The sequence below is a fragment of the Lupinus angustifolius genome, chromosome LG06, assembly GCF_001865875.1.
Source record: "Lupinus angustifolius cultivar Tanjil chromosome LG06, LupAngTanjil_v1.0, whole genome shotgun sequence".
Taxonomy (NCBI): Eukaryota; Viridiplantae; Streptophyta; class Magnoliopsida; order Fabales; family Fabaceae; genus Lupinus; species Lupinus angustifolius.
In genome coordinates this window covers 2,935,315-2,960,531 of record NC_032014.1, presented here as the reverse complement: position 1 = coordinate 2,960,531, position 25,217 = coordinate 2,935,315, and the positions used below count along the sequence as shown (strand labels likewise).

Genomic DNA, 25,217 nt, shown 5'->3' with positions numbered 1-25,217 from the left:
TATAATGATCACTGTGTTGTTTTCTGTAAACAAAATATATGAGCAACAACAATAGTAACCTGATGGGAATTTCAACAATGAAGAAACTTGCAAGAAACAATGGGAAGAGCCAAAAATTTCAACAGTTTATGTCAAGACAGAAGAATCTGACACAAGCCTTGTAAGAAGACTCTTCACTTTTATTTACCATTCAGTCATCTTGGTTATAACAATATATATAATATTATGTTTATAATCTTTATAATTACCACTATGATGTTTTCTGTAAACCAAATATTACAATGATTCCGTTGAAGCCCTAATGGGTTAGTGAGAAAGATATGTAGAGGGAAAGAATTTGATTTCACTGTGTCTTCTCCGACCTTTTATCATTGGCACATTTCTCAACTTTCTTTCTCTATAAAGATATAGAAGATCAATGTTTTTTTCATCTGCCATAGTTGTGGTATGCATGTTGCCTAGATGTCCCTAAATGCTTCTTTATTCATTTATAATACTATATGGTATAATTAAGACTGTGTGATTACTAAGTGCAATTATTATAATATGAAAATGGATGGTATTACTATGGTGTTGCTTAAGCTCAAAAAGGACGATTCAGGAATAAGAATCGCCTTTCTGGATACAATTTGAATAATATCTGAAAGTCCAGCCACATAACCTGCTAAACATGCTAAGAGGGATAACTAGATGTCTAACTTTGGGACTCTTCACAGCAAACAGCTTAGGGCTTGAGAAATTGAACATCATAATCTGTTATTTTTGCAATGACTATCATGCCTGAGTAGCTAATTTATCAGAAAATAATTGCAAAATAATAAGCATATGAGATATGAACATTGTATCTGTTTCACCGAAACATAAAAAGAACTAGGATAAGATAGAAGAAATACATACGTGTATTTTCTACACCCTTTGTAGAACTTGAAACTCCTCTCTCTCAATGATTCAACACCTTCCTCCATGCATTGTATCTGCTTCAAAGAATTCAATGAGCCACAATTTTAGCATATATTAAGTAGATTGACAAATAACCTATCTATAAGATAATTAAGACTGTGTGGTATAATTAAGACTGTGTGATTGGTAAGTGCAATTATTATAATATGAAAATGGATGGTATTACTATGGTATGTAGTTTCGTAAGTGAAATTGTAGTATTAATTTTTTTATTCATATTATAAACAGGTATGGTATGTTTGTAGCCATGATTTCCCTCAATACAATTGTTGTATGGCATGCTGGAAAAGCATAGGATATGGCTTATGCCTTGATGACCCGAAATGCAAATTGCAGTATGAATTTTTTATTCATTATATGAATTATAGATGGAATATTTGAGTTTCTAAATGCAATTGTAATAAGAGATGTGTATTGATAATGTAAAGTAGTATGGTATGAGCATAATTGCCTTGATAAATGCTAATGCCAACAGTAGTTCTATTCATACTGTAAATTCAGAATGGCTGTGGCCTATTACACAGACTTCTTTCTAACTTATTGTTCATCGTAGTATGCATTATGATTTCTCTAGTATTGTAGTTTGATTATGGAGAGTGAGATGTAATATATTTGTTGGAATTAAGGAAGAGGATTTGGTTATCGTTGTTGTTTATAATTCTTTTCATATATGCAGATTATGCTGACAATAATAACAATAAAGGTGCATTGAGGTTTGTGGAGGGTAGATATGCTGCCTTACCCTAATAATAATAACTATTATTACTTAAATGTTACATAAATGTTATTGGAAATTCAGGCATATGTTCTCATTCTTCTTGGTAAATATTAGGATTAATTTTGTATTTGACTTTGAGGATGCTATTTGTAATAAATATATGTATGATACATTAAGTTCATTTCAAAATATATGTATGACATTCCTCTTTTTAAGTCTTGTGGCTTATATTCTCTTCATTTCTACCGAGGAAATGTGAACTTGTTTATGCTTGTATTATTTATAATTTTCGTCAGGATATATATTTCTTCTCATTTACTCAGTGGTAGTCTCTATTGTTTTTCTCCTACCTGTGTTTGAGCCATATCAACTGTTTACTTGTTAATATGTTATTAAAAAAAGTTCTGATCCTTAAGAAAACAATATTTTGTTTAAGGCTAGTTCATTTATTGTTGAACATGTTTGATTCAATTATTTGTGAACGTAAGAGTGAGTGTGATTGTTATATTCAGAAGCATCTCTTTTTGCTAGTTAAAGAAACTACAGAATGATTTCTTCGTGTACTTCTCGAATATATTGTAGGTAGATCCAGGAGTTGTTCATACTTTATTTTATCCACTTACTATTTGCTTAAGGATGCTTTCCAATGCTGGTTGATGAAGATGATATTTTCTGGAGACATAGAAAAGAAGATGGAGTTGGAATGCTCCCGTAATCCCACTCGCTTAATATCTCACTTAGCTCAATGTTTTAGTGAGTACATTTTTCTCTTCAAGCTTCTTTGCATTCTTGTAAGTTTCGTCTTTTTTTAAACAAATATCTTACTTGATTTTTGCTTTGAGTGAATGAGAAAATGTAACTGTTCCAGCCAAATACTTAAAATAGCAGATTTTCATGCTTACATACGGGCATTTTCCTTTTAATTGTGGTGAAACGTATCAATGAGGACTGAGTTGTGAGGTAGCACTCTGGCCGTTTAATTTTGGGAGAATCTTTTTGTAATTTCAAGCCTATGTATGATAATAAAATTTCCTTTCTATTTAACTTTATTTTTTGGGTAAGCCTATGAGCATTGAGAAGTGTGAGGGTTTGATCATGTTGTTTGGGTCTATCAAATGGAGTAAAACATGTTTTTGTTTGTTAGTCCTATCCAGGATTCATTTCTTGCTTTTATAAGGCAGTCTTAAAGGCATGCTCCTTCTGCTTCAAGTATTAGGATGCAGAACACAAATAATTTGCAGAATGTATTGGAGGAACTTAGTTCAATTTTGAATTTGACTAGGTCGAAGTCTCTTTAACAATGACCGAAGTTCTTAACAACACAAAACTTGATGTTTCGGTCTGTGTCATTTATGGTTCAAGTTTTATTTCCTTGCTGATCCATAATTTGTTTCATGTAGCTAATGCTATGGTTGGATCACGATCATGGATTGGAGGACTCTTTAACCGTACGAACACTAGACGATCATCATCTGGAAAGTTTGTTGACTATCCTTTGAGTCCTGTTGAGGTAAAGGAAAAATGGAAGTTGGTGATTTTTATAGATATTATAAATTCTTACCTTCTTTTTTTATAGATATTAAAAAGAGGTATTGTGTCATGGTATGTTTGTTTTTCCTTGTGCCAGACAATAGTTGAAAAGACTTATCATTTGTTTCAAGCAGTGCAGCTATTTAATTATAGTAATTAATAGGAAACCATAATCTGCAATTATGCATCCTAGTATGTGTCTCACTGTTATCACAGACTCATTGAACATGTTTCATGTTTATGTCAAGAAGAGAAACTTCAAAGGCTTCAAGAACAGCTGCAAGTACCTTATGATGAGACTAGCTCTGATCATCAAGTACTTATTTTTTCATGCACCTATCTAGCTTTCTTCTTTATTTAATTTCTCTGAATTCTTTCTCAGGACGCGTTTGGAAAATTCAAGCTTCATTTATGGTTCATTTTTGGGTTTCAATGAAACCACATTTTGCTAACTAAGTAGTAAATTCCAACAGGAAGCACTGAGAACTTTGTGGCACTGTTCCTTTCCTAATGTTTGTCTGAGTGGCTTGATATCTGATCAATGGAAAGATATCGGGTGGCAAGGACCTAATCCATCAACCGACTTCAGGTATACCGATGTGACCATATGAGAGTTCACATGACAAATTGGCAATTCCTTGTTATCCACTTGAAAGAATATGCTGAGTAGAAATGAAGAAATCAGTAGCACTGCACTTCTGCTAAGGTTTACAGTAGCATAAATTCTCTTTAGTCCCCTTTTCTCCTCACACTAAATGATTTCCCAATTCATGAAGCTAAAATTAGACTAAACCACTTTTTGTCTAAGAAATTTCATAGTCCAATATATATCAACTTTATTAGATTACTACTTGGGAATAAATTTTGGTAATGGGGTTTTCTGGTGGAGATCTGTGTTGCTTGTGCCATAAACACACTAGGTCAGGGCATGACCATAGAGAACAATTGATGTACATATTTTTCAATCTTACATGTGGGCCCTGAACTCATTGCCGCAGCGTGTTGACAATTTCTGTTTAAATGATTGCACATTATATGAAAACACTTATTCATATGTCTATATTCTTAAAAGGAGTTGCATTATGATTACCCTTAAAATACATACAAATTTTATATTCAAAGGTATTATGGCTGATAACTTGCTTTCCTTAGGGGATGTGGCTTCATTTCCTTGAAAATCTTCTGTTTTTCGCAAGGACATATCCGGTATGTGTTTATCTTTTATTTTCCACACCTGAAAGGATTTGGTCCACCTTTTTATGTCTTCATTTTAGTAAGATCAGTTATTACTAATTGTATGGAAATTCAAATGAAGTCATCTTTTCACAGGCTGATGTTGAAGAAAGATGGGAACCAAGCAACATATGGATACTCTTCTACTGTTGCTGGCATTAATATATCATTTTAAGATGCATTTTGAAATTTCAGTTGGAGTTTTTCTAAAACCAGAGAATTGAGAAGCCATCTTCAAGTTCAAAAGGAAATTGGGGATAAAAAGTTCATTACATTAGAATCTTGGTACTGTGATAATGATAAGGTTGGAAGGAACATGGGTACATTTATACTCACCTCTTTTGTTCTCCCTAGTGGTAACACTAACTCTAACTTTTCATAATGTACCCTCTGCATTTTCTGTTAACCTTTAGTGAAGTCACTGATTATGATAATAAGAAGTATTTAACAACACAAGTATTTTCCCATTAGTTGGGGTGTTACATGATCAAACAAAGTTGTTGTGCTGTATCAAATTGAAATCTTAAAATATGTTGTTTTAAATTGAAATCTTAAAATATGTTGTTTTAAATTCTTTTAATGGTTTGTCCAGTTTTACATTCATCTTATCAACTCTTGTTAAGGGTACTTCTATTTATTTTGTTTTTGATGTTGCCGGGAAGTTAAAGAGTGATGAGAACCAATGAAGTGAAGTTCCTATAAGCTCAATGAGAGTTTTATAATTAATTAGTTAAGATAAAAATGCTCATTTGTTAGAGTAGCACTGGAACTCTAAGAAGAAAGAAGTAAAGATTTTTTTGATTGTTAGGTAACAATTTATACACAATAAATTATAATATGTATAGGTTGGTTCCATATGAGGTTGACAGATGAACAAACCAGAAATGAGATTCATATCAAAAGGCACAGTGCATTCATCATAGCCAGTATCATCTTCTTCTCTGGTCTCCGCAGGGAGGCGCAACACTTATATTCTTTCCCATAGGCTGTGTGTAGGACTCATCGGTATCGATCAAAATGGCGATGTCATCTTCAGAGAAACTGTATCTATTGATAAGGCAAGTATATGCATCTTCCACACATTGTTTATGCATCCTATCAAAACTGATTTTCTCGCCATTGCAGCACCACACTAATTTTTTTGTTTTGTTTTTTTCCAGTGTTTTTTCTTTCTAAGGTTCAACTCTCTAAATAGTTGACCAAGGAAAATGCGCATCTGGTTAGTTTTTTGTTGTATCTTTTCATTCTTTTATTACTATTTATTCTTTCAAAAGTAATTTAAATTACTTTATCATTTTCATTATTTTTTTTGAAAAATCAATAATGATCACATATAAATAGGGATGATGCACTAACAATATTATAAAATTTATATACTATCGTTTCATACATTTTTCTCTTATTTATATATAAAAGTCAAACCTAACTGAATATGAATAATAGATAAAACTATCACAATATGCATTTTCTTTTTCTTTTTCTATTTCTCTTACATGTTATTGTTTGTTTCAGATTTATGATTTACATATTGTATGATATTTCATATGTATGCACTATTATGTTAAATAATAATATTATTGGTTAATAAAATTAATTGTATAAATGATCTATTAGGATTTAATGCATATGTATTGATAGTATAAGTGTTTTTATGTTAATAGTACATCACTTACCATTTGTAAATTAATTATTATTGATTCTTGAACAAAATTAATACATGAGTAAAGAATAATATACTAACTATATAAAAAAAAAAGTTTTACACTGTAAATATTAAAGTCATATTTTTATCTAATGATTCACTAAAATGTCACCTATCCAAGAGAGTTTTTTTGGTCATAACTAATGGTATACCTTCCCATTATAGATGATAAGCTAATTTTTTGTGTGGTTAGAAATTGAACGTTTACTATAAAAATTTGGCATGAAAGAAAGTAAATTGGGGGGATATCCTATAGCTAAATGAGACAAGTTTAGTCTCGAACAGTGTCCCAAAAATGACCTTGAAAGATACGAGATGCAAAAGATTTCTTATGCATATGCAGTAGGAAGGCTAATGTATGTTCAAGTTTGTACATATCTCGACATAGCATTTGTCGTGGAAGTTTTGGGAAGATTTTGTGAGCAATCATGTAATGCATCACTGGAAGGCATTCAAACGTGTTATGCATTACATTAACACTATATTTGGTTCTATGGAAAAAAGAGGAAAGAAAAGAGGAGGAAAGAAAAGTGGTGGAAAATATTATTTTCCACCATTTGGTTCAACAGTAAAAATGAGGGAAAGAAAAATATGCATGGGTCCCACACAAAAAGTTTACTTCCCTATTTTGTGAAAAAAATTAAGAAAGGAGAGAAAAACATCAAAAATTCTAAATTTGTCATTCACCATGAATGAATTTAAAGAACCACAATCTATGTGAAAATATATACAATTTAGTAAAAAAAATTGTTTATATTCATTTTGATGTGAAATTCGTTAACTTAATTTTATTTTCGTTGCTTCTAAACTCAAAAATAAATCATAATTATGTATTGTCTAGAATGAAAAGAAAAGAAAAAATAAACATAATTACTAACAAATAGACAAATAATAAATAAATTAGAAATACAAAACGCAAAATATGTAGAAGTGAGATTGTTAAAAATATAAAAGTGATTGTAAAAAATTATTTATACTTTACTTAGATACATTGGTGAGAAGAAGATATAAGATGTTAATGATTTTTATTGAATTTTATAAACATAAATTATTATATTAAACTTAGTAACTTCAAAATATTAATCAATTTTATTAAAAATAAATTATTTAGTTATGTAATTTGCAATATTAAAAAATAGTATTTAAAAATTAGACATATTTTATAATTATGCGTTGTCGTTTTAAATAAATATTTAGTTATGTAATTTAGTTACATAATGAGGGCACTTATGTCATTTTAAATACATTATGTTTAAATATGCATTTTCTTTCCTTTCACTTTTCTTCCATTTTCAATCATACCAAACAATAAAATTATCATCTCATTTTTTACTATTTTTCTTTCCTTCAACTTTCTTTCCTTCCACTTTCCTCCGTTAACCAAACATAGCCTAAGAGAACAAAGAAGTGCATGTTCACAAATCGGAGGTCTGTGAATTTAGAGATCATTGGCTACTCTGATTCCAATATTGTTGAATGTCTAGACAGCAGACACTCCACTCTAGATATGTGTTTATATTGGCTGGAGGTGTTATCTCTTGAAAGTCTGCAAAACAGACGCTTATAGCTCCTTCAACCATGGTTGCAGAGTTCATGGCTTGTTTTGAAACATCAGACCATGGCATATGGTTGTAGAAATTTGTCAGTGGCTTACATGTGGTGATGGTATTGAAAGACCATTGAGAATTTATTGACAACAAGTTTGTGGTTCTGTACTCCAACAACAATAAGAGTTCTACAAAATCAAAATTCATTGACATAATGGACAATTTTCCATATAACATATATGAACAAATTTTATGCTAACTGATCCACTGACTAAAGGTTTGGTACCCAAAGTCTTTCATGAACATGTTGCTCATATGGGTGTTGTTCGTTCCTTAGGGTACCTTAGTTCAATGGGTGTCTATATTTTTGCTTTGGATATTATGTACGGTTTTTATGCAAAATAAAGTTGATGGTTTATTGTTTCATTTTGAAATTGTGCATTATAACTATTATGTTGCAGTTCAAGACTCTGGATTGATCTCACTGGAGAATAAAGAATGACTAGTTGAAAATAGACATGTTTGAGATCACATTGCATGAAATTTCTATGTCACTCATCCATATTTGATCTATGTCATTGAGTTTATTAATATGGTGATCATCATGGTCGAGTCACACTTAAATATGATGAAAATTGCGGTGGTTCCATAGGTGATATATGAGATGGACCAGATTGTATTAAGGAGAAGTCTAAACGTGAATAACATACAGATGTGCGCCTAAAGACCCTGTGATATAATTGTTTCAAGAAGATATTAAACCCAAGTGGGAGATTGTTAGAAATTTATAATTTCTAATTAAGGTGGACATCATATATTTGATACAATGATATCAATCATTTATTTCTGGGATACATTATAAGTGATCTAATTCATGACATCACCTAGATTTCTAAAAGTTGGTAACGGATATGGGCTTAATGGGTGGGTGAATGTCATCATGTTAACCTATTGGGGATAATGAGAACCCTATAAGTTAACACATAAGGAAAGGTTATGGTCATCAAAACATCAAATCATAAATAGTTTTCACATGTCCCCATCAGAAAGAAAATGAAGGTCCCAAAAGGAATTAAGGATTTGGTTGAAGAATGTCATCATACCAAAACTTTCTCAAAAGGTATATCAAAGAATTAGATCAGAGAACATGGATTCAAGTATGCTTTGTATCCTTGTTTTATATTATATGTGAGGATAATGATATTCAAGATCCCAGGATTGGTATTTCACAAATCATCAAGAAATATCTAACACAATTTCCCTTTTGATTATTTTGTAATCCTTTTGAGTTATAGTATTCCTTGTACTCATCCTAGTAATTTTCTTTGGCTGGTAAAAATGTTAATAATTGTATATCCTCTTACTATATATACTAACACTAAATTAAAAAAAGGTGCTAAATGTTTCTTATACTTTTGCCCAATGAGTTGGTTTCTAACTAGAAAAGTGAATACATGAACTTGGAAAGTCTCTGGTCCAATGGCCCCCCGTAGAACTAACTAGAATTAATGGTAGATATTAAATGTGTTTATTTTTTTCATTTAACACTTCTACAGAAATTAATAATAGAAAGTATAAATTAAAAAGGACGTAGTTAGTTAAACAATAAATAGAAAGTCAATATTGAAAAATAGTATATTTAAAAAAACTACCAAATTGTGTATTTAGTTTTCTTTTTAGAAACACTCACTTTAATACTTCAAGGTCTTCTTGCACATCAATTCTGTTCTCATAGTCCCTCCATCCATTAGGTAGTTGCTCTTAAATATTACTATTTTTTGAAGAGTGTAAATATTTTTACTCTTAAAAAACAAATTCATACCATCTTTTATAATTGCTATATATAAATGTTTTCTTTTAGATATATTATATAATGTGAAATGACCTATACCTACTCCCTTGAGGCAGAAATAAGCATGATGGAAATGTAGACTGTATCATCCGTGTGCAAGTGAATGGGTCACATGATTAGATTTGTAGCATGTGAAACTGTGTTGTTCACGTTGCATACCTCCAAGTTAATATACTTTATGTTCAGCTTTTACGACAAAGACAACCTCTGCACTTCACATACCAACATTTATTTATTACACAAAGCAAAGCATTGTATTGTATGCTCCCCACCAGACACAATCTTTTAACCAATCCCCAATCAACATTCATTCTACCACCCACTCAATGATCTTGGACCAGCTCCTCTGTTCTTTGGACCACTTTACCCTTTCACCACATTACTCTGTAAAATCATTTCTTTATTATTAGGAGTATAGACCGACAATTAAGAGTTTTTACACTGTCAATAATCATCTATTATTGATTTATTTATTATCATTATTTTTCAAACAAAAGTAATATAAACTAATGGTGGACGATATGCTGACAGTGTAAATTTTTTACACTATCAATGCATACATTTTAAAATCTTATTATTAAGCGTCCATAATCTAAACATCACTATTTGGGAGAAATATCGCATCCTAAACTTTTATGACTATATCTTTTATTTCTCATTGATCAGAAAATTAAAATATAAATTAAACATATTTATATTTTATGACTAATGAGAAACAAGAGATACATAGAATCAATATTGTGAAACCCGAGCCGGACATCAAACTAGGAGAGCCCTTATTAGGTTCAACCAGTTTAACTGGTTAAACCATCTGGTCTGACCGAATGATTTCATACATAATTAATAATTTTTATCTATAAATATATTCTTATATATAAGTAAAATTTTATATAATTAATAATTATGTACAATTATAATGAAGTAATATGTCTTTATTGTTTTTGGATCCTAGTAAAACAAAATATATGAGAGTGTTCTATTTTTATTTTATTTTTAAGTGAATCGTCCGGTTTACTTTTCGGATTAATCCGGTTTAACACGGTTAGACTAGAATTTCTCCAGTTTAAAGTGGTCAAACTCTCATTTAGTTAAGATCAAAAACTAAAGTTGTTTTCATGTCCAGTCAGCAGTCAGACTGTCAGATCGTTCGGTCTGGTTCTCACAATACTGCATAGAATGGACAAAGTTTAGAATAAAAGATGTAATCTCGTTCTTTAATAATGAGATGATTATTATCACCTACATATATTAGGAATATATATATATATATAAATATTTAATGGATTTAGTTATGGACAATGTTAAATAATTTCACGCACAAATTTAAAACCTATACACTATCAGTGTAAAGTTTTTTACATTGTTGATACACCATCTATTATTGATTTGTATTACTAAGAGTCAGTTAAAGTTAACAAATGAATGGTAAATAATATACTAATAGTATAAAAAATACTTACACTGTCATTATACGTATATTAAATCTTGCCTAGAATACTTAAGAATTAAAGTCCAAATTTATAGCTAAAACAAAAACCCTCAATCTAGTTTATAAAAAGTAAAAAAGAAAAACTATATTAACTAAACAATGATAAAAAAAATCATTTACAAAATGAAACCCTAACACTATCTAACCCTCTCAATCTCTTAACTGCTCCAGAATACGTGTCAATACATATATTTTGGATATTTATTTGCATATGATCCAAAGAAAATGCAAAATCAGAGAATTAAAGCAACCCCTCAGGAAGAAAAAAAAAACAGAAAAAGGAAACTATATTTTAGGTATTTTTAATATACATCAATGATTACAACACCTCAAAACGGAAACTATATTTTAGTTATTTTTAATAAATGCTAATAAATGCGTGTATGATTGTACGGACTTAAATGGAATCACTTTATTACATAGAAATCAATTAAGTTATTCAATATCGGAAAAAAATTAATGTTAACAATAAATAATTAAATGCAGATATTTCATTCATTTAAAACTATTTATTTACTCCAATGCAACAATCTAGTAACCGATAAAGTTTGGCCCTTGGGAGAAATTCTGGGTGGGTCCCTGCATAGGGATAGTATCGTAATAAAACCCAAAAAGCAAGGGCTATCACCTTCTTCTCTTGGCCTTGGTCCTGATTAGTCTCTCTCACTTCTGAACTCAGCGTTTGTCTCGTGAACACTGGTTACTTTGATAGACCAAACCGGCGCCGTTTTAATCTTCTCTTCAATCTTTCATTCTCTCTTCGGTACTTCACTAACCTTATACTCTCTCGTTTCTGTTCATCTATTTCACTCGATTTACGCACTCATACGGCGTCGTTTCGAAGCTCACCTCATTAGAAGTATTTCTGACCTGCTTTTTCCGATCACTTCTCCGTTATCTGAAGCGCATTCAGTCGCTTCTCATAAGTAAGTAAAATCTACTTCTCTCTCAATCTTTTTTATTTTTCATTTTTCATTTATTTGAAACTCGTTTAATCGGTTTTGTTTTTTATGTGCATGATCGTCTTCTGCATGTTACATGATCGTGCTTCTGGAAAGTTCTAAAGCAGTGATTATCGCAATGCGCTTTCATTTTTCAACCGTTACTAATCATTTTCTTTGATTCTGCTGTTTTTCTTTCTTAATTTGGATTATGTAACCAGCCTTTGTGATATCTTAGTTCTATGGTTTATATAACCAGCTATGTGTGTTATTTTGGTTCTGAAGTGATGTTTTCGCAATGTACGTTTGTTTTCCACTTGTTACAAATCAATTTCTTTGATTCTACTGTTTTTCTTTGTTAATTATGGTTAGGGAACCAACCTTGTTTGATTCTCAGTTCTATGGATGATATAAGCAGTTATGTGTGTTTCTTGATTCCAGAATGGTTACGCAATGTGCGTTTGCTTCATGGAATTTTTTGAATACATGGAGTTTGAATGTCAAGAAAATTATTTATCTTATGGTTTAAATGTTTGATTGTTCATATTCTCCTTATAACATTATGTGATATGTAGGTTTGTACCCATTACCTTTGTTTTTAGATTTTGTTTTTCTTGTACTTTATCCATGCAACCTAGACTAATCTAGTAAAATACCATTATGTGATATGTAGGTTTGTACTCGCTTGTTCTTTGACCTCATTTACTTTACTCTACTGATACTTTCCAAATGAATAGGCTGTTGGAAATTTTCTGCCCAGTGCAAGGTTACTGAGTTCCATGGAGGATGACCTCTTTCAAGAGCAGAAACTGCCACATGGTCTCATAAAAGCAATAAAGTTGGATGTCTTAAATGAGGCAGATATAGTTAAGTATATTCTTCTTTGTATAATCTATATCAGCTTCCCAATTAGTCAAGTTCATTGTTGCTATAGCAATGGAATTATATCAAATGGCATGCACTCACTGTGTAGCACTTAATCAAAGAACAGTGTTGTGGCTTTAAAAGCACATCCAGTGTGTATGTCAATTATAAATCTCTCCTGACTGCCTTGTAATTTATTAACCATATATTGGATGTTAATTAGTTTCACATCTACAGGATAAAATAGCTGCTTTGGAGATAAATGCAGCCGGGCAGGTCAACTGTTCTGATCTGGGACTCCCAAATCTATCTTCCGAGTGCACAACATGCGGTGGTAAATCTTCAGATAAAAATTCTTGTGAAGGTGTGGATGGAAATTTTATATGGAAAATGTATTTACAGGATTATTTGATCATTGCGAATTTACAAGAAAAGATGCTGAAAGATTAATATTTTAATTTCAGGTCATTATGGAGTAATCAAATTTCCTTTTGTCATACTCCATCCATATTTTATGTCAGAGATTGCAAAAATCTTGAACAAAATTTGCCCTGGATGTAAATCTATTCGACGAGAACTACAGAACAAGGTAACACGTCATATAGAGTTATATGTTATTTATGAGCCATATTGCCCACTGTTGGAAGAGAAAGACTTGAGCGGAAACGTATATATGTAGATACAACCAATAAAATCTTCACAACACATTAAAATTTAATTCTAGTTAAAATTTAGTCCTAAATGATAGTACCGACAAATATAAATGCACTTATCTCTAAATATGACGTGTTTGTACACGTCTCCATACAAGTTTTTCTTCTGTTGTGAAGAGTTTCATATTTTACACGAACCATATGGTGCCAAATATTTATTATTTATTATATATATATATATAATATATATATATTAAGTGGAAACCTTTAGTTACTAGAATGATATGCAATGATATTCTTTATTGCTAGCGTAAACAGCTTTATATTGACAATGGATCAAATGTTAACTCAATTTTTTTATATGTTAAATCATTTTTCAAAGCACATTAATTGCAGCAGTTTAAATTTGTTCTACTGTCTGTGTAAAACTTGACATTTTCTGCGACCAAAATGGTGTTACATCTATTAGGTTGGAGACTTGGAGTAACTATGGATTTTCTCTTATATAAGGTTTTAATCTTTTTCTTTCATCAGGGGCAGCATGTGACCCATATTTTGCTTAGAACTCTTTTCATTGAATGTGAATCAGAAGTAAATTCGAACTAGAACAGGAGCATGTTTTTTTTAACAGGAAAACACTTATTTCTAATTTTAATGTATGCCTGATCTTGTGATTTCTTCTTTTCCCTCTATTGAACTATTCCTCTCAAAGTCCCAATATTCATGCCCCCAAAATTGAGGTAAAATGACGGAACTAAGAATTAAAATGGAGTTAAAAAATAGTTTTGCTCTATTCCTTTGTAAGTTAAATCCCAAACAAGACTGGGGTTCTATTCATTCCATTCCCTGGTTAATCTTTATGCAAGGGAAAGGTAGCTTTGGTTCATTTCCCCCCTACGCTTGCTTGCCCATCTAAAGTTTTCTGTTCTGTTCCCTTAATAAAATTAAAATCTAAACAGAGCGTAAAAGTAATCCGATAACTAGCTGTTTAGAGTTTGCTTAAAGTACACAACTACACTGACATTAAAAAAATGTAGACTTTCCGTCATGGAATGAGATGCATAGATCATACGTCAACCTTTTAGATTTTTTTTAAAATTTTCCTGACCATCTTCCAGCATTTAAGTTAATGGTGTTCTCAGCATCACTGTGCAGCTGAAGTATAAAAGCACTTACTTGTGGCCCTTGCTTCTGAGTCCTGTCCATTTGAATAAGTGATTCTATAATTTTTTATTCTGTGCATGTATGTTGTTATCTGAGTTGACCCATATGGATTTGCACCATTGCTTGTTATCTGCTTCCTATTGATGTTTTATTTGTTGTCTTGTAAGGCTGCTCAATTACTCTCTGGATTCAAGCAGCTTAACGGTTGCAAATATTGTTCTGTAAGTTTTGTTGCTTCATCTTCATCGATTCCCTCTACAATAAATTTATTTTTTCCTTTTTATTCATCTTTATGTGTCATTCTAAGGCAAATCCTGCATCAAACAGGGAAATTCTATGGTTCGCTATCCAACAATGAAATTCAGAGTTTCCTCAAATGACCTCTACAGAAGAACTGCAATTATAGCTGAGGTTAATGATAAGGCTCCAAAGAAGAAATCTTTTTGTCTAGGATTGCCTGATGATTATTGGGATATTATTCCTGTAGATGCTCAACAAGATGAAAGTTGTATAAAATCAAATAGAAGGGTTTTATCACCTGCCCAGGTAGTTCTGCCCACTTTTATGTACTTGCTTTATTGTATCGTTTTCCCCCAGGATACTATCAATGTATGCTATATTTTTTAATTCAATCTTGGCTAGAAAGTTAACAGTATTCTCCACAATCATATATGTGCTGTTTCAGATTTTCAGCTTAACTGCTTATTAGTGACTCTAATGAACATGTTGCTGCTTCAAAGTTTAAATTTGTGTCACATGAATATACAAATTAGTTAGCATATTCAAAAATGAAAACTCCAAATAAATTCATGTAAATCCTTGTGTTCTCATAACTATATGTGGACAGGAGAAATACAATTATAAGTCTGATCTTGCATGGGGTTTGATTGCAAACAAATATACGCATTGTTGACTCCAATGTTGGGATTCAAACTGGCAGATTTTAGTTACTTGGTTTGTATTGATTACTTTATTTTGGAAAAAAAAGCTGCTGGTATAAGCATTTCATTTCTGTGTGATTTTCATTATGAGGTCAGATGTTTTTGCTGGTGCTATACTGATGCATTTTTCATGTCTCCCCTTTGGTTGTCAGGTTTGCTCTTTGTTGACTGATGTTGATCTAAACTTTATTGAAAAGTTTGTTCCGCGGAAGGATTTGCTTTGTCTCAAGTACTTCCCAGTGACACCAAATTGCCATCGAGTGACAGAGTTTGCACATGCATTTTGTAATGGAAGCCGGTTGAGTTTTGTAAGTACATTTCCCTTTCTCCTTTCTTGTATTCTTTAATTAGTTAATATTTATTATCTGTCACATATAGTCTCATGAATTCAAATTTTAATCTGGTATTTTACCTGGTTAAATTTCTTTAGGATGACAGGACCAGAAATTGCAAGAAATTGGTTGATTTTAGGGGTACAGCTAATGAGTTAAGTTCTCGTGTTTTGGATTGCATGAGGATCTCTAAGGCAAGCTGCTCAACCATTTTTTCCCTTTACTATTAGCTGAGGTTAATGATAAGGCTCCAAAGAAGAAATCTTTTTGTCTAGGATTGCCTGATGATTATTGGGATATTATTCCTGTAGATGCTCAACAAGATGAAAGTTGTATAAAATCAAATAGAAGGGTTTTATCACCTGCCCAGGTAGTTCTGCCCACTTTTATGTACTTGCTTTATTGTATCGTTTTCCCCCAGGATACTATCAATGTATGCTATATTTTTTAATTCAATCTTGGCTAGAAAGTTAACAGTATTCTCCACAATCATATATGTGCTGTTTCAGATTTTCAGCTTAACTGCTTATTAGTGACTCTAATGAACATGTTGCTGCTTCAAAGTTTAAATTTGTGTCACATGAATATACAAATTAGTTAGCATATTCAAAAATGAAAACTCCAAATAAATTCATGTAAATCCTTGTGTTCTCATAACTATATGTGGACAGGAGAAATACAATTATAAGTCTGATCTTGCATGGGGTTTGATTGCAAACAAATATACGCATTGTTGACTCCAATGTTGGGATTCAAACTGGCAGATTTTAGTTACTTGGTTTGTATTGATTACTTTATTTTGGAAAAAAAAGCTGCTGGTATAAGCATTTCATTTCTGTGTGATTTTCATTATGAGGTCAGATGTTTTTGCTGGTGCTATACTGATGCATTTTTCATGTCTCCCCTTTGGTTGTCAGGTTTGCTCTTTGTTGACTGATGTTGATCTAAACTTTATTGAAAAGTTTGTTCCGCGGAAGGATTTGCTTTGTCTCAAGTACTTCCCAGTGACACCAAATTGCCATCGAGTGACAGAGTTTGCACATGCATTTTGTAATGGAAGCCGGTTGAGTTTTGTAAGTACATTTCCCTTTCTCCTTTCTTGTATTCTTTAATTAGTTAATATTTATTATCTGTCACATATAGTCTCATGAATTCAAATTTTAATCTGGTATTTTACCTGGTTAAATTTCTTTAGGATGACAGGACCAGAAATTGCAAGAAATTGGTTGATTTTAGGGGTACAGCTAATGAGTTAAGTTCTCGTGTTTTGGATTGCATGAGGATCTCTAAGGCAAGCTGCTCAACCATTTTTTCCCTTTACTATTTTGCCACTTTGTCTGAAATGTTGTCTTGCTTATGGATTTGACTTTTAAATTGCAGCTAAATCCTGATAAAACACCAAGTAATAATATTTTTGCCGATATTCTGAAAAGAAGAGTTGGTGAAAATGCTTGCAATTCATCTGGTTTGAGATGGATGAAAGATGTGGTTCTTGGAAAACGCAATAGTAGTTCATTCCGTACCGTGGTTGTCGGTGATCCAGACCTTGAGCTTAGTGAGATTGGATTACCTTGTCAGATTGCAGAAAGTTTGGAGGTCTGTGAACACGTGAACATGCAGAATAGGGAAAAATTGTTTGATTGTTGTGAGTTACGCATGTTAGAGAAGGGACATATAAACGTCTGCAGAAAGGGTAGTCAAATTAAATTGTTTAAAAAGGAAGACCTTAAGATAGGAGACATATTTTATAGGCCACTTACTAATGGGGATATAGTGCTGATAAATAGGCCTCCTTCCATACATCAACATTCTATGATTGCCCTCTCTGTTAGGGTCCTTCCGATATCTAATGTGGTATCTATTAACCCAATCTGCTGTTCCCCACTGAGTGGGGATTTTGATGGTGATTGCCTTCATGGGTATATTCCACAGTCAGTTGGTGCCAGAGTTGAGCTTAGTGAGCTGGTTGCTTTAGATAGGCAATTGATTAATGGGCAAAGTGGTGGAAATCTGCTTTCACTTTCTCAGGATAGTTTAACTGCTGCTTATTTGCTGATGGAAGATGGGGTTCTTTTCAATGTTTACGAAATGCAGCAGCTTCAAATGTTTTGCCCTTACAAGCTAACACTTCCTGCCATTGTGAAAGCTCCTTCAAGTAATTCCTCATTTTGGGGTGGCAAGCAATTGTTTAGCATGCTCTTGCCTTCAAATTTTGACTACTCTTTTCCTTCAGATGGTGTTTTTGTTAGAGATGGGGAGCTTATATCTTCTGCTGAAGCTTCTGGATGGTTACGCGATTCTGACTGCAATGTTTTCCAGAGTCTTCTGGAACATTTTAAGGGGAAAACTCTAGACTTTTTGTATGCTTCACAGAAAGCTCTTTGTGAGTGGTTGACTATGACGGGTTTTAGTGTTTCCCTGTCAGACTTGTACCTCTCTTCTGACTCCTATGCACGGAAAAATATGATGGAGGAAATCGCCTATGGCTTACAGGAAGCAGAAGAGTCATGTAACTTCAAACAGTTATTAGTGGATGATTATTGTGACTTTCTTTCAGGAAATCTTCAAGATATTACTGTTAAAGTGGATCGTCTGAATCATGAAAGGCAAATATCCCTTTCTCTCTGTCAAGGATCCGTTGATGCTTTTAGACAGGTTTTTCGAAATATTCAAAGTTTAGCTGACAAATATGCACGCAAGAACAATACTTTCCTTGCAATGTTCAAGGCTGGAAGCAAGGGTAATTTACAGAAACTAGTGCAACATTCCATGTGTCTTGGCCTGCAGCATTCTCTGGTTCGTTTGTCATACAGAATTCCCCGCCAACTCTCTTGTGCTGCTTGGAATAGACAAAAGAAGCTTGATTCAACCAAGAGGTTTTTCGGAACTCCTCAATCTGTGCAATGTTACATTCCATATGCTGTGGTTGAAAACTCTTTTATGACTGGGCTGAATCCACTTGAATGTTTTGTTCATTCAGTGACAAACCGTGATAGCTCTTTCAGTGACAATGCTGATCTTCCTGGAACGCTGACACGTAGACTTATGTTTTTTATGCGTGATTTGTATGATGCATATGATGGAACAGTGAGAAACTTATACGGTAATCAAGTTATTCAATTTTCTTATGATACTGACAAGGACTCATCTTCTGATAGCTGTAACCAAGAACATCCCATGGATGGCGAGCCAGTTGGAGCCCTTTCTGCTTGTGCAATTTCTGAGGCTGCATACAGTGTTTTGGGTCAGCCAATCAGTCTGCTAGAAGCATCACCTCTGTTAAATTTAAAACATGTTTTAGAATGTGGTTCAAAGAAAAAAGGTGGTGATCAGACTGTGTCATTATTCTTGTCCAAGAAACTTGCTAAACACAGAAATGGGTTTGAGTATGCAGCCTTGGAAATTAAGAATTATTTGGAAAGGATGATGTTCTCAGAGATTGTTTCTACGGTAATGATAATATTCACCCCACAGTCTTGCAGCCAAGAAAAGTATAGCCCTTGGGTTTGTCATTTCCATCTAGACATGGAAATTGTAAAGAGAAGAAAATTAAAAATGCATTCTATCATTGACTTTCTTTACCAGAGATGTGACTCACTAAGAAAAGAGTCAAAAGTCACTTTTCCCAATTTGATAATATCAAGCAAGTAAGTCTTTTTATTCCTCCTAACCTTTTGTAATTCTAATATACCTTAATGAATTTCAGCTTTTATCGGGGGGAAAAAATTTAGCCAGCTTATATTATTTCTCGATTGGCTGTTGTTCTCGCTTGGAGCTTTGCCAGCCCTATTGACTAGGGCAATGATATAGCAGGAAGTGTTCTGCAAATAAAGGGAAGGAGGGAGAAGATTGTGTCACTGTTACAATTGTTGAAAACTCTGGGGATTCTGTACAAGTGGATGCTGTTCGGCAGTTAATGTTACCTTTGCTTCTTGGAACAGCTATAAAAGGTTGGTAGTGACTTTGCTTCTTGGAACTGTTGATGTTACCTTTGTTGAATTGGACAATTTTAGGTTTGTAAGGAGGAAAAGAGATTAAAGAAAATGAAATTGATTTTTATCTGATGTGATGATGATGAGATACAAAAGGCAAACCTAAGAGACATACTTATATTAACAGTAGAGTCACAGTCCTGATTAAGTAGGAAAATTAGTCAGGGACTAATAAATAGGAAATAAATTGTAGGAGTTAAAAACTTAGTTGTAATGGAGTTTAAAACATAGTTGTAAGAACTTGAAGGGGTTTGACCAGGTCACTAAAAATTGGATAACATTTTTTTTACAAAAACGAAGGTGGTTTCTATACTAGTTTTACTACTTTTGGCTTATAACATGTAGTGCTTGTTATAGTAAATTATGCTTATATTTACAGTCATCGTGAATTCCTGAAACGTTCTTTAGGATTTCTGGAGATCACAAAGGTTGATATTCTCTGGAGTAATATGTCGAAAGTATCAAATTCTAGTAATGGCTCTTTAGGTGGTGAGCTGTACTTGAAAGTTACTATCTCCAGTGGTGGTGGCAGTGGTAGATTCTGGGGATCTCTCATAAACTGTTGTCACAAGATAATGCATATGATTGACTGGACACGAAGTCATCCCGATAATATTCATCACTTCTGCTCAGCCTATGGAATAAATGCAGGCTGGCAATATTTTCTCTGCGTGCGTATGCTTTTATAACTTCCCTTTCCTTTTTTTGTTCTGAAATAAATATACTGCAATGTGAATTTAACTTACTAGCATATATGGTTTTAAATGTAGAGTTTGGCATCTGCTACATCTGCTACTGGAAAGACAATCCTTCCTAAGCATCTGCGTCTTGTTGCCAATAGTCTGTCAGCTACTGGGGAGTTTGTAGGATTAAATGCTAAAGGCATGAAACGGCAAAGACAACATGCATCTGTTGCGTCACCTTTTGTGCAAGCATGCTTTTCTGTCAGTTTTCTCATTTATGATTTCAGAGAAATGATTCATTACTTATCACATGAGATTATGATAACCCATATAATTCATGTCTAAACTGTCTATTGTAGAACCCAGGTAGTTGTTTTATAAATGCTGCTAAGTGCGGAATCAAGGACAACCTCCGAGGCAGCATAGATGCATTGGCTTGGGGGAACTGTCCGTCCATAGGGACAAGTGGACAATTTGATATCTTATATGCAGATAAGGTGAAGTTATTGGTTCATTTCTATTAAATTTTTTAGTTGCCAATCAATTTTAATGCATCATTAATATGATTTCATTTTCGAAGATCCCAAGAATGTGCAAGGCAGTTGTGCTAGGATTTTAATGCATAATTACATTTCACTTCCTGAAAATGTATTATTTTATTTGGGTTCTTAAGAAAATTGATGTGTCTGACATAAGTCATGGAAATTTCTTCCTGTTGATGGTAGAAGTTTTCATTTTAATATGTTAAATTTTTTACCAAAGTCCTCACAAAAATGCAGCAGCCTCACTGTGCTTATTTGCTTCTTTTTTTATTGACTGTTTCATTGTTTAAATTTAGCCATTTGTGAAGTGCATTAGAGCCGATGATATTTTTTATCTGGTTTTGGGTTGAAAGAAAGACTTACGAAAGCTTAAGTGTTATGGAACTGAATTATCTTGTACCTTACAAGTTATATTTGTATTACTTGTCAATTGTCATATAAAATATTCTAACATTTGCTTTTATCAGGGACAAGAGATTGCTAAATCTGTAGATGTGTATAACCTTCTTGAAGCAAGTATTAACCAACTGAGTGAAAAGATTGATACCCCTGATGCTCACAACTATTCATTTGACAAATGCGGCTCTGGGTATAGATACAAAAATGGTGATTATACCTTGAAACAGTTTAAGCAGGTGAAAAGCAATATAAGAAATTTTGTGACTGTAAAGGATATTCAGAAGCTGACTTATGCATCAAGGTCCATATTGAACAAGTAAGACAATCCACAAATAGTTTTTCTATCCTCTAACATTTTGTAGTATATAGTGCCATAAAGCACTGTATATTCTATTGTAGTGATATTCATGCTGCATTGTATAGCGTACATTGCATCGAATAGAGCAACTGGAAGATTGTGTGTTCCAGCCATAGTTGCAGTTCAGAACTGCTATAGAATATCTTAGAAATATTTCAGAATATTTCTATTGTATGCTATTTTAGGGTATCTTGGAATATATTTTTGGATTTATTTCTTAGTTATATTTTATGATTTATTTCTTTATTTAATTAGGATTTAGATTCTTTATTTACTATAAATAGGATTATTGAGGTTGTCTTTTGTAACCACCTCATGACCTCAATATATGATCATCACATCAGATCAGGTTTCCTAATTTATGTTCTCTCCTTTCCTCCTTCCTTATAGAAAACCCTCCAATTCAATTGGTCCTTCCACCAAAACATTTTTTTGGTGCATAATCATTAACTTATGTTTCTTCTCTCAATCTTTTGAAAATCATAGATTAGACTTTTGTTGTGTATAATGAATTAATGCTGTTTTTCTTTTTTAGGGTATCTTTCAAAGCATTGTAGTCTTGTTTGATGGAAATATTTTATTAAACTTTAGATATGAAACCATTGTTGTTCCTCAACCTAACAGCTGAGGCTCTTAGGAGAACTGGTCCTTTACAAAACTCATTTTCTTTGTAGCTGCATCACTGTGTTATGCATTAAGTATGAACAAGTGCAAAATTTTCTGGGACACTGCTATCAATTTATCTTAGTTATTGCCAGAGGGAAACAAAGTAGTCTCTTTAGATTGTATAGCATGAATAATTTACTGCTTTGAGAGGTTTCATTTTGTTTTTTTAAATAACATGCATCTATTGATTGATAAAAAAAATTCCTACCTTTGGTGGGAAGATCACAAAGGTGGTCTGATTTATTATCTATTTGTGCTAGCTCTCTCATTTGGATCCTTCTCAACTCTCCATTTCAACTCAGATAAATTTAGGGGCTGGGTATGCAATAACTTTAACCATTGGGTTTTCAATGGAAGTTTAGTTTTTACCTCTGTTTTTCCACTTCAATTTTAACACAAGTTGATATTGAAGGTTAGCTTAAGTATTACTTTCATCAGATTACATATTTAAATATATAACCTTTAAGGTGACCTTCCCATGTCAAATAGATTTTTTGAAGAATTAATTCTATTGGGTTGGAGCTGTAAAGTTGCTAACTTTCTAGCATAATTATATCTGGGAAAGCCTATGCAAGCAGGAAATCTTATAGGTATTGTCAAGTGTTGGCATGTAACTAGAATGGATATTAAATGATTGTATATAACATTAATTTTGAAAGTTGTTTGTTTTCTGATCCCATAGTTGTTTGTTCACTTTTTTATGATGCTGCTAAACTCAAGGTCGTTTTTGTCTAGGTTCCCTTATGATGATTGAGGATCTATGTTTTGAAGAATAATTATTAACTTACGCTGTTGTTTATGTAGTTATTTGATTGATCAGCAACTAAGTGACAGGGACTTGTCAACTATGCTGAGGGTTTTGCATTTTCACCCGCATAAAGATGAGAAGTTTGGTGCTGGACCACAGGGCATAAAGGTATTTGTGATTGTTTTAAGGTTTATATGTGTAATGGTCAAAAGGCTTTACAATATTCTCCTTTCTTGTTGTTAAAAATATGACAGTAGCTTTGGAGCATTACAACAATAGCACCGGGTTACTATAATTTGTGTTAAACATTAAATTAAATTGTATATTAATATTTCAACCTTTTTTCTTCACTTTAGTTGCTCAAGTGTGTTAAAATATCTTCAAAATTTTCTGGCTACAGTTTTTTGTTTTATGTTAAAAATACCAAACGCCCCTATTAATGATATAGCAGTAATAACAGGAGAAAGTTGTGCTTGTTTTGCCAATGTCAAATTTTCTCTAGTAAAATGCAGTGGGTAATAAAGCTCTCTTCATTCTCATGGTCTAATGCCCACGTCCTTTTTCTTTTCAAGGTTGGTCATCATCCTATATATAAGGATACCCGCTGCTTCTTCATAGAACGAACTGATGGGACTGTTGAAGATTTTTCGTACCGCAAGTGCATTCTTGGTGCTCTTGAGATTGTTGACCCTGAAAAGGCAAAGAGCCAGAAGAAAAAATGGTCGGGTGATAACGCTGAAAAGGCAAAGAGCCAGCAGGAAAGATGCTGGGAAGATAATGTGTAAGCTGTTTCCAAACATAATAAGTGACTGACATTTAATCCGGTGACAGTCACAGACTTGTAACATATGAGGTGATGTTATCTCTGAAGAAATGCTCGTAATCAGAACTTAAGAGGGTAGTAATGGTGCCACAACTCTATTAGTCATAAAATAAACAACCTTGTTTTTCTGCCTTTGATTTTGAGGAGTCAACTGTAGGGAAGCATAGTTGTTTTTTGTGGGTTTCGAGTTATGTCATTAGCATTACTCCGGCTGAAAGGTGAATATTTTGAGCCTTCTTTTGTTGTACACTAACTCAAAGCTAGACTGAGCAGTAACTAAATCAAGTGTAGCTTGATGAATTTTCTCGCCTGATAGTAGCAGTTCTGCTAATGAAGATGGAAGTGATAATTCTTGTGCTGTAGCAGCACAGTTTGAAACTAAGGGGCTAACGCCAAGAAGGGAGCCATATAAGTTGAAGGCAAATGATAGTACGTTTTTGTAACATGTAAACCTAACTTGTTCCTTTTGTATTATGAAGAAAGAGTGGGGTCCTTTACCTATAGCTTCTTTTTGCCACTTCCACTAATAGTTTACTTGCCTCCGATAACGTCAGGCAGAGAAATATCTAGTGGAAGCAGCAACGAGAAGCTTTTAAGGGGTTTCCATAGACCAGATGTATTATTGAATATGTAGCGTTTATATGTATTTGCTTTGACTATCTAGCTCAAATCCTATGGTTGTCTTTTCTATCCTTTCATGCCCACAAATCGAATGCTGATAATTTTTGAGTGATGTACATTTCACTCTTTACCATGGATGGAAGAGGGTGAACGTAAGGTTGTTGTTTATTGATTTATGGCTTCAAATCCCGTAAATAGTGTAAGATTTTGTAATGGTCATGTGATTATAAATTTATAATTATAAAATTGAAAGTCAAGTCAAACATAGATATAATCCTCCATTAAGCTACCTACCTTGTTCCATGGGGCCAGGCCGAAGTTGTTGCTCTTGTAGTTTTAATTATGAAAAAAATGGCAATTATGCAATATTCCACAACAACGTAGTCCTTTCTCTTTCAAAAGTCTATGTACTTCGTTGAGATTCACTCTTGTTACAACAGGTTGCAAGTATATTAAACA

The 25,217-nt window shown here is 32.9% G+C and overlaps 2 protein-coding genes across 4 annotated transcripts; both read left to right on the top strand.

The window, feature by feature from the left end:
* LOC109350054 (ELMO domain-containing protein 2-like) lies at positions 2,266-5,196 on the top strand. Of its 2 annotated transcripts, XM_019591172.1 has the most exons (6): positions 2,266-2,431; positions 3,079-3,188; positions 3,456-3,524; positions 3,682-3,797; positions 4,361-4,414; positions 4,538-5,196. In XM_019591172.1, exons 1-6 carry the CDS (start codon positions 2,335-2,337, stop codon positions 4,614-4,616), a joined length of 525 nt encoding a protein of 174 aa, XP_019446717.1. In that variant the 5' UTR covers positions 2,266-2,334; the 3' UTR covers positions 4,617-5,196. The 2 variants fall into 2 exon arrangements, with proteins under 2 accessions (XP_019446717.1, XP_019446716.1); XM_019591171.1 differs by lacking the exon at positions 2,266-2,431 and having other exon boundaries at positions 2,522-3,188.
* LOC109348939 (DNA-directed RNA polymerase IV subunit 1-like) lies at positions 11,807-24,827 on the top strand. Of its 2 annotated transcripts, none has more exons than XM_019589560.1 (17): positions 11,807-11,957; positions 12,710-12,838; positions 13,074-13,200; positions 13,301-13,425; positions 14,821-14,874; positions 14,981-15,064; positions 16,162-16,296; positions 16,844-16,999; positions 17,122-17,217; positions 17,307-19,573; positions 19,740-19,876; positions 20,327-20,589; positions 20,689-20,862; positions 20,961-21,098; positions 21,611-21,858; positions 23,371-23,482; positions 23,887-24,827. In XM_019589560.1, the coding sequence occupies exons 2-17, from the start codon at positions 12,752-12,754 to the stop codon at positions 24,097-24,099; spliced, it is 4,416 nt and encodes a 1,471-aa protein (XP_019445105.1). In that variant the 5' UTR covers positions 11,807-11,957; positions 12,710-12,751; the 3' UTR covers positions 24,100-24,827. The 2 variants fall into 2 exon arrangements, with proteins under 2 accessions (XP_019445105.1, XP_019445104.1); XM_019589559.1 differs by having other exon boundaries at positions 19,737-19,876.

Bases quoted from the DNA above. Each gene is read 5' to 3' on its own strand.
- LOC109350054 (XM_019591171.1), top strand. From the start codon at position 2,979: ATGACCGAAGTTCTTAACAACACAAAACTTGATGTTTCGGTCTGTGTC. The intron at 3,189-3,455 runs GTAAAGGAAAAA...TGTTTATGTCAA, and splicing joins ATCCTTTGAGTCCTGTTGAG to GAAGAGAAACTTCAAAGGCT. The intron at 3,525-3,681 runs GTACTTATTTTT...AAATTCCAACAG, and splicing joins AGACTAGCTCTGATCATCAA to GAAGCACTGAGAACTTTGTG.
- LOC109348939 (XM_019589559.1), top strand. From the start codon at position 12,752: ATGGAGGATGACCTCTTTCAAGAGCAGAAACTGCCACATGGTCTCATA. The intron at 13,426-14,820 runs GTAACACGTCAT...TTGTCTTGTAAG, and splicing joins GACGAGAACTACAGAACAAG to GCTGCTCAATTACTCTCTGG. The intron at 21,099-21,610 runs GTGAAGTTATTG...TGCTTTTATCAG, and splicing joins ATATCTTATATGCAGATAAG to GGACAAGAGATTGCTAAATC.